Here is a 9,484-nt window from a genome sequence, read left to right on the forward strand (position 1 = left end):
TATATATATATATATATATATATATATATTACAGTTAATATTTGAACATTATTATATATACAAATCGAGTTTTGAATTTTTATTTAATTATAGAATATAATTTTTAATTATGATGTACAAATGTATCAATATAATTTGGATTTTTTTTTAATCTTTGTAAGTTTTTTATTTTATAAAAATAGTGGTTGTATAATAAAAAAATAAATGAAATGAAAATAATTGAAAAGTTTGTAATAAAATGAGCGATTCATGATTAAAAAAATATGAGTAATTGTTTGTATATACAATTAAAAAGATTAAAATAAAATAAAGTAATTTTCACTTTAAAAATATTATTAAAAAAGAGTGATTGTTTGAATATATATTTTATTTTGTTTTAAACATTCAATCATTATAGAATACTTTCTTCTAATAAAAAATAAAATATATATTTTGCATGTATTGATTTGAGATATATTTGTAAGCATTGGTATTTATATGATTATTATTTTTATTTTTGTTTTACTTTTTATCTTGAGTACTATTTTTTTTTTATTTTTTTTTTTGACTAATTGAATGAACTACTATTTCTTATTTCTTATGTTTTATTTCATGTCCTATTTCCACTTAAATTTTCAATAACAAATTTTTAATTAGAGGTGTTATGTCACATGTTTCTTTCAAAAATATTTGATTTAATTATCTTTTTGGAGAGTGTATATACTGAACAAACTCAAAGTATTATTTTTTACCACAAAAATACGAAATAATATTAGGAATTATAAGATTTTAATAATTTTTACCATTAATTAAAATTATGCTCTAATTTATTCTTCGTCAAATGTATAAGTTTAATATTTTGAAATGAGTGTTTTTGTTTTCATGAACAATTTATATAGAAAAATATTTTCTTTTATATTAGAGGAATATAATATATATCTGATCACTAACTGTAAAAAATGAACACAAATTATATTATTACTTTGAAAATACTTAATTTATAATTTAAAATTTTATTTAAAAAAAAATATCATTTGCTTTTATTTATTTTTTCAAAAACTTACTTATTTAAATGACTATGTTCCAATTTTTATTTATTTAAAATTCATTGAATTGTTTATGTATAAGTTTGATTATTGATTTTTAATATGTGATGATTATGTTTTTATTTTTTATTTTTGCTGTAATTTATGGTTGTTACATTTTGATTATTAAAATATAATTAAATATTATAATATATTTATATACAATGAATTAACAAAATAAATAACAATTAAATCAAGTGTATAATGAAAATTATATTTTTTTATTGTTAGTTTTTTTAATTATAAAGATATAGATAAATAATTAATAAAAAAAATTAAAGATAACACATCATATTATTGAATTATATAGCAAAATTAGTGTTATATAACATACAAGAATATGATGTATTTATTATTTTAATATATTACATTGATATATTTGATATATTGATGGAAAAACTTAAACCATTTTCTCAATAGTAATTTTATTAGCATGCACACAAGCAACCCCACACACAACCATTTAGAATTTCATTATTTTTTATATTGAAAACCAAACAATTAAACTCATTTAATAAATATTTGAACATTATAAAAAGAGTTTTTCTTTTTTTGTAATGAAAGAATCGTATCATTATATTTATAAAATAAATTATTAACCTCACACACGCATGAAAAAACTCACGTGCATGTGTATAATTAGATAACAATTAATAACATTTGATAATAGTAATTTATTAACCCCAACAACACTTCAAGAAGTAAATATCGAACTATAATTAATGTTGAATTAAATAGATTAATAACATATTTTTCAATATAAACAATTAAGTTATTTGTAAAAACACAAATCATTGTTGATCTTAGCTAACTAAATATTATTAGGATAGTTAGATATAAAAGTATAATAACTTATTAAAAAGTTAAATTGTTCGCAGACTTAGATTATGATTTATTTTATATTGTTTTGTTATATTAACTTAGATTTAGTTATAATAATTGATTTTCAATATAAATTAAATTAATATAAAACAATATAAAAACAAATCATTTTCAATATAAAACAATAATTGGTCGTTATATTGTTTTATATTGTTTTGTTATATTAACTTATATTTAGTTAAATTATTTTATATTGTTTTGTTTGCAGACTCATCTCGATTTAGTTTGTATTGAAAATGATTTATTTTTATAAAAACTTAGATTATGAAAGAATCCTTGTTGGGACCATTTGATTGTTTAGCCAGGGCATCAAAAATCCCAGACCGACGTTACTCAAAATTTGACTATGAAAAGATAATATAACAAAACAAAAAATATCACAACTCAATATTTCAAATTATAATATTCTATGAATAGATGTGAAAGATTTTACACTTAGGTTTATTTGTTTCTTTGACAATAGATTCTCGATACACAGCTATTTGATCTCAACCATCACTTTTATTAATATTATTTGATTGTGTAAATGTGTAAATATTTTGTTAACATTATTTAATTTTGTAAATACGTAATTTGAACCATTCGATATCAAGTCAATAACCGAGATTAATTACTACATCAAATGCTTTAAAATCACAAGAAATTTAGACATATCACTTCTCAACCTTTAAGACAATGAATATATGAATAATTTTTCTCCCAAGTGTGAGTCTACCGGATTCTATATTTGTGCCGACATTATTATTAAAGAAACTACCCCCACCAAATAAGACTTTCGATACAAAAATTCAATACAATAATAAACTTGAACCCAACAAAGTACACCAATTTATAGATAGCAAAATAGACAACATTCAAAGGGTTTTTGGTTCAATAGATGGTGAAATTAGTTTGCCGCAATTTCATTAAAACTTCATTAACAACAAAATATAGCAAAGCACATGGTCAACGTCTCTTTGGTGGTCACATCTTGCTTTGTTATGGAAGAGAACAACAGTGACACCAATAGTTGTTCTTGTTTCTTCCAGTTTGGTTACCCTTGGAGGATACATCATATGCTCCAAAAATATAAATTGTATTGGGAATAAAAAAACTAGCTGCCCCACAACCATATTACAAACATAACTATTTCACTTCTGCAATCTCAGCAGTTCAATGAGACAAATCACATTAAATTATGAGTCGTAATTGATGTTTCAAAACCACATAAAAAAACACCTAACCCAAGTTATGTTTTTCCAAATAGGACATAATGTATCATTATCAATAAGGAACATGAAATCTCCAAATTAAATATCCTCAGTTACAAAAAAATGAGAACAACCCCAATTGAATTCATCAATTGCAAAAGTCAGCTAGTTCTACTCTGCTGTAGGTACTTTCCATTCTGTCATCACTACTAAAAGAATATTAGAGGAGTGACCATGAATCTGAAATATATACACACTACTAGTGTATATTAAAGCGTCATCCACGCATTAAATCAATGTCAACATGGGAATTTCGCATATCCATCGGACGCGATGCAGACCAAGGACTTAAGGATGAGGTTGGACTAGTAAGATTTTGTTGATTTGGTAAAATGCTATTCAGTGCAACTGGATTATGAATTCCTTGGTGATCTGATTCCACAGCAACTACTGATGCATCTTGTGAGCTTCCCTTTTTCTTGTACTTTCCCTTTAATCTACCCCACTGAAAGGTCCCAACTGTCACCTACAATTACGACTTTTATGTTCAGTAAATGTATGTTTGGAATCACGGTGAGTTTGACGAAATCTAGATGACACCGTGACTTTGTTGAAGCTCTTAATTGTAGCTTTTGTCAAAATCACAGTGACACTATGATTCTGTCAAACTCAAGCTGCATTCATGACTTCTATGTTTAGTATAGCTGGAAAATTTTGATTTAAACATGTCGGAATGAGATATATGTTATAACGATTGAGTCTGTTTTTTACAGTTTATTTGAGAGAAATCATTTTTAACTAAAACATTATTTTTAGTGATTTTAATTGTGTTTGTCTAAGCTTTTTAAATTAATCAGGACCTAAAAAAATGATTTTTCTGATTTAAATGATAAGCTATTTTTAATAGTTTCTGAAGGCAAAAATTGATTTTATGAGTTCGGTAAATAAGAGAGAAGATTAAAAAAGTGATTTTAATAAATCTCTTTTAATATCAAATCATAAACAAACGGGACCTATAATATAAATGCCATTATGGTAGCACTAAAAAATGTTGTTACCTTGACAAGATCTGATGCAATGAGCACACCGCCAATTCCTCCACCAACGACTCGGCCATCAGGACTAACAAGGGTAACACTTAGTCCACCAGTTCGATTCCGTAAGCTGCCACTATCAGTTGGCAAGTAAGAGCCTGACATGGACAGTAACTCCAAATTTCCCTAACAAAGCCAAAATCAAACCAAAAATTAAATATATACACATAAATATATAAACAACCTTATAATGCAACACAAACATGAAAAAATATTCAATATAATGCCAAAATGAAGAATCAATTATTATGACTAGAAAGGTCTCAATAATAGAAATTTCCTATTGAAAATATGTGCTTAAAGCTAGGATAGTAAACAAAAAACATTCTTAAACTGCAGTAGTAAGAAAGTTTCCATACCTCAAATTTGACAGTGCCGCCTGAAGTTGAAGGCTGCCGAAGTGTGGCAATTGAGACATGACCTTCAGCTGCCATAACACATAAAGCTTTAGCCTGCATCTGAGAAAACGCCAATATTTTTGCTGCAATGTCCTGCAAGAGAAAGAAAAGTTCAAAAGTGTACCTCTCCAGTATTTACATAAATGCTAGAACATTTGGCTCAAACTTGAAACAATCATGAAATAAATTCATTATTATTATTAAAGTAACATAAAAGAATTAATGGATCATTATCATAAATTCATTATGATCATAATTAATATCATTATCATTTCTAAGTCTTCAAAAAAAACATAATATCATTCAGATTTATATTTCTCCTTTCTCTTTTTTCAATATATTTTTCCATGCAAATTTAACAACATATACTGCAAAAATAAGATAAATCCAAATACCTAATAAAGAATAACATACCTCTCCACTTGGAATCTGGATGACATGAGGGGCAAATCCAATCCCAGCTGAATCAGGTATCGACTCACCTGACAATAAGTAACCACTAAAAACATCAGAAAGTGCACATAAAAAACTTAGCAAACCTACGGGTTATGATAAATATATGTATCATCATATGTTGTCATGATGAAATTCTTGTTATTTTATAATTTTATATGCATGTTAGAACCATTGCAAATTTGATTATTACATATTGTAGTATAGAATTTTATAATGAATAATAAAATCATAATACCCACTTGTAAATATTTTCATATCACATGCATTCACACACACACATGTATGAGCATGCCACACACATACTGTATGCTTGGTTAAAAACATTTAATTTGTCAATATTGATACAACATTTTTCAATACCTTGATTACATAATCTGGTGCAGTAACTAATGAATTAATTGATGTTGTTTTATAGGTATAAATCTACAATTGTGGAAAGGAATCGTGGTCCAATTTAATTGTAATAAGATTTCCTTTCATTTATAATAATTAAAAATAAAATAAATGCATCTCTCTCTTAGAGATCAACAAAAAAAAAATAGATAAATAAGCGCATGCAAAAGCAGCACTAATAGAACGAGATCGGCAAAACTTTAAATTCAAGAAAATTGATAAACTAGATTGGAACTTCAATGTCATTGCTCATTTATATCATTATGTTATTAGCAAGTCAAGTTGTCAGCATAATAAATAAATGACTATAGTGAAACTTAGAACCAATAACATTTGAATATAGATTTACAAAACATCAAACCATGCTTTTAAAAACCATACTGGAGTGATGCTTGACCGGTAAATCAATTGGGCGTACACAGTTCACAAAACTAGTGAGAATGGTAGAGAATCGATCTGTGTTGTCAATCCCAGATTGCGGAGCGTCTGACCCCATAATTGGGATTGCAGGATTGTGGGGTGAGGGATGGCTGCTATTTGATATATTTTGAAACGGAGGCTGGTTCGCAGCAGAGGGAGAAGTGAAGCAAAGAGGGAGCGGCAATATCTATTCTATGGTCACAGAAGAGTAGAGGCCAATAGGGTTTTTTCTTTGCAAAAACCCTAAAATACCCCTGTAACGACTCAATTATAAGGGTATTTTGGAGTTTCAAAACTCAAACAATTGCGCTCCTGTGGAGGTGTGACCTTTGTGAAATGTCTCACAATTTTTGCACCACTTCGCAATGTGTGGGGAGGCTAGCCAAAGTTCCACCCTGCCCTAACGCTATCTGGCCGCCTCAGACCGCTATTGACAAGATAGGAATCAATCAAACCAGTCGAAAATCAATGATGAATTGAAGAATTGGTTTGAACTAGTTGTTTTTGGTTTTAATTAAATTTTTTTGTAATTAAAAATCAATTCAAACTAAAACAATTCTTTAGCCCAATAAGAGTTCAATGTCAAGTTCCTTTTACAAAAAATTCAATGTCAATTGTCAAGTTAAAAAGGCCAACATACTTCAGGACTGAGTATGAATTATTATTCGGCTTTTTAATATCAAATTTTTACTTTACAAGAATTGCTGTTCATTCGAATTTTTATCTCACTTAATTTCTTATAATTTTATATTGATTTCATTCTTATTTGTTCTATTATAATATAAATAAATAGAGCCTGTTTGTTTAAACTTATGAAAAGTGATTTTAAAGTTGTGTGGAAAAAGTGATTTATTTCTTATAAATTATAGTAATGCAAAATCTATTTTCTGTTTGGTTGTATTATAAAAAGCACTTTTTTTAAATAAAAAAAAAAGTAGTTGTAATTACAACATTTTCAAAAGCTACTTTCAGTAACTTTCAAACTAATCAGAAACATGATGTTTTTAAAAGTTTAAATAAATACTCAAATCTTTTATAAGTGACACTATCTATTTCAACTTTTTCATAAAATATCCTTTTATTTTGAGAACAAAATCACTTCTAGGAAGATGTATGTTTAAGCTTCAGAAAAAACAAATAAATAATCACTTTTAGAAGAGGTCTCTTTAAGCGATAGAAAAAACATCAAAACTTAAAAAAATAGTTTTCGAAGAAAAGTTTTAATGATAATTACCTTTTAAAATAAAAAAGTAATGTTTATAATGATAATTACCAATTTTTAGGAAAATAGTGTAACAAACAGGCTCATAATTAAACAAGTTAGCTGTAATCAGTGCTTTCACCAATTTCATGACTAGTTTGAAAAATTGCTTTGAACCCTACCTTTATGCTTCAAACAAAAATTATTATTAACACAACAAACTAGAAATTGCAATAGATATTTACCTGAAGAAGCCAATTGCTGCTTCTTCCCACTCCCAGGTGGACGCCCTCTCCCGCGTTTCTGGCCGTCTTGTGTCACAGTTATAGGATTACTAGATGGTGTTGTACTTGGACTCAGCGCCAATGACACAACTCTATCAGAGCCATATTTCCGAGGCCTTCCTCTCTTCCTTTTCACAGTCTCTCCGGTTGACACCCCAGTAGGACCATCCACATTGACAGCGTGAGATGAAATTGCCAACGATTCTAAGGGCAATGAGGATCCGATGTGACCACCACCAATGTTGGATTGAAATGGTAGATTATTGGGATTAGACAATGGGCGAATACTCGGCGAAACATGTAACTCAGGTAGTGGTCCAGAAACAGCTAGTTCTCTCTGCTGCTGCATATAGTAAGATGCCGAACCAGATAGCGCCATATGGTCCACGTGATCCATGCATTTAACTTCAAATGCCTTCTTTGACAAGAAATTTTGATCACCAATATTGACCAAGCTCTGTTCTCAGATAGAGTATAATGACAATTTAAAGAAAAAGGAAAATATCCACATATTAGAATACCATAAAATATATGATAAAATCCAATAATTCAATACCAACAAGAGTAATAATAGACTAATAATCCTTCAAATCAAAATAGGGTAGCTTCTAGAAGATAAAGTTTCTTCTTTATGGAACCATATTAACAAACACATATGAAAGAAAGTGAAAGGACACAATCCTCAAGACAACCATAAAGTAGAAGATAAATAAATTAGAGAAACAAGATGGAAAGCCAAGGCATCCACACAAACAAGTGAACCACTATCCAATAACATGTAACAAAAGACAAAAAGAGAAGCTATATTACATCTTACCAAACTTACGAAGCACCGACAAAGACATAGACACCGAACATGACACTACATACGCAAACACCAGTAATATTTGAAAAAACAAAAGTGATTGAATATAAACACATGTCTCAGTATGGTGCATAACACCTGACACGCTTTTACTATGAAGTGTCGGTGCTACATAGAACTAAACAAAAAAGGTTTGATTCTGATTTGAACATGGAAAGGTCCACTCTTACCAGCACCAAGTATAAACCTTGAACACAGCAATTTCAAAGGTAACCACAAACCCAATAAAGATAAAACTCAACCATCATACCAACACACATAAAATCAACAACCCCAAACCCAGAAAAGTAGCAGAAAATATATGAAAGAATCACTTCAAGCCAATGCCATAAAAAGCTCACAAACCCAGTTGCACACAAAAAAGGACCACAAAATGCAACAGCACAAAAAAGGGACCTCAAAGTCACATACAAAAACGAGTATAACGTCAGCCATGATTTTTCTGACATGGAAAGGGAAAGTAACAAATTTCGGTAAATTGGGTTTGAAATTAAAACAGATTCAACACCCCAAATACAACAAAGAGAAAATGCAACATGCAGATAGAAATATAATAATAATAATAATAAAGAATGATAAGGGAAAAAAAATCATACATACATTTGTGAGCAGGATCAAAAGGGTATGTTGCAAATCTCAAGTTTCACCTGTGAACAAATTGAAGCTAGTGATTGTTAACAAAATCAAAGAAAGTAATGGTTTTTCGAGCGGTATAAAGAAAGAACCACAGTGTGAGTGAGTGCAAAGAAAGCAAATTACTCAGCAACCATGGAGAAAGAGAAAAAGGGTTATTATTAAATTGAAAAAAATAAAAAAGGGGAAATAAAAAAATAGAAAATAATGGTGATTCTCTCTCTCTATCTCTAGTGTAGTGTATGAGTTGCACAAGTCCTTATCTGTTTGTATAGATTTCTAGGGCTGTGCTTATTTTCTCTCTCTAAAAAATAGGGTTTTTTTTTCTCTCTCTTGGTTGGATTGCGATATTGGTGATGTTATGGTGTGTAATGTTTCTGGGATTTAGGTAAGGAGATTGAGAAACAAACAAAGTTGAAAAGAAAAAGCACTTCTTCTTTTGGATAAAACTTAATATTTTAATCAAAAACTCAAAATCAAATATTGAAAAACAAAAATTAAGAATTTTTTTAGTATACAACTAAATACTAAAAAAAAAAAAGAAAAACTTACCAGATCTTGTATCAAAATATAGTCTTCAATTTAATAATTTTGAAATTTATTA

General features: G+C 28.5%; 1 protein-coding gene across 3 annotated transcripts; it reads right to left on the reverse strand.

Moving 5' to 3' along the window:
• Positions 1–3,057: 3,057 nt before the first annotated feature.
• On the reverse strand, positions 3,058–9,239 carry LOC101500720 (AT-hook motif nuclear-localized protein 11-like). Of its 3 annotated transcripts, none has more exons than XM_004492662.4 (6): positions 8,844–9,239; positions 7,344–7,839; positions 5,043–5,110; positions 4,590–4,721; positions 4,195–4,356; positions 3,058–3,662 (listed from the first exon to the last, which is right to left on the reverse strand). In XM_004492662.4, exons 1-6 carry the CDS (start codon positions 8,847–8,849, stop codon positions 3,414–3,416), a joined length of 1,113 nt encoding a protein of 370 aa, XP_004492719.1. In that variant the 5' UTR covers positions 8,850–9,239; the 3' UTR covers positions 3,058–3,413. The 3 variants fall into 3 exon arrangements, with proteins under 3 accessions (XP_004492719.1, XP_004492720.1, XP_073222804.1); XM_004492663.3 differs by having other exon boundaries at positions 8,848–9,238; XM_073366703.1 differs by lacking the exon at positions 8,844–9,239 and adding an exon at positions 8,418–8,562.
• Between the last annotated feature and the right edge of the window lie 245 nt (positions 9,240–9,484).

Source organism: Cicer arietinum, chromosome 3 (genome assembly GCF_000331145.2).
Source record: "Cicer arietinum cultivar CDC Frontier isolate Library 1 chromosome 3, Cicar.CDCFrontier_v2.0, whole genome shotgun sequence".
Classification (NCBI taxonomy): Eukaryota; Viridiplantae; Streptophyta; class Magnoliopsida; order Fabales; family Fabaceae; genus Cicer; species Cicer arietinum.

Coding starts and splice junctions, on each gene's coding strand:
- LOC101500720 (XM_004492662.4), bottom strand. Junction 5,111..7,343: donor GCAGCAATTGGCTTCTTCAG/GTAAATATCTAT, acceptor ACTTATTGTCAG/GTGAGTCGATACCTGATTCA. Junction 3,663..4,194: donor TTGCATCAGATCTTGTCAAG/GTAACAACATTT, acceptor TCGTAATTGTAG/GTGACAGTTGGGACCTTTCA.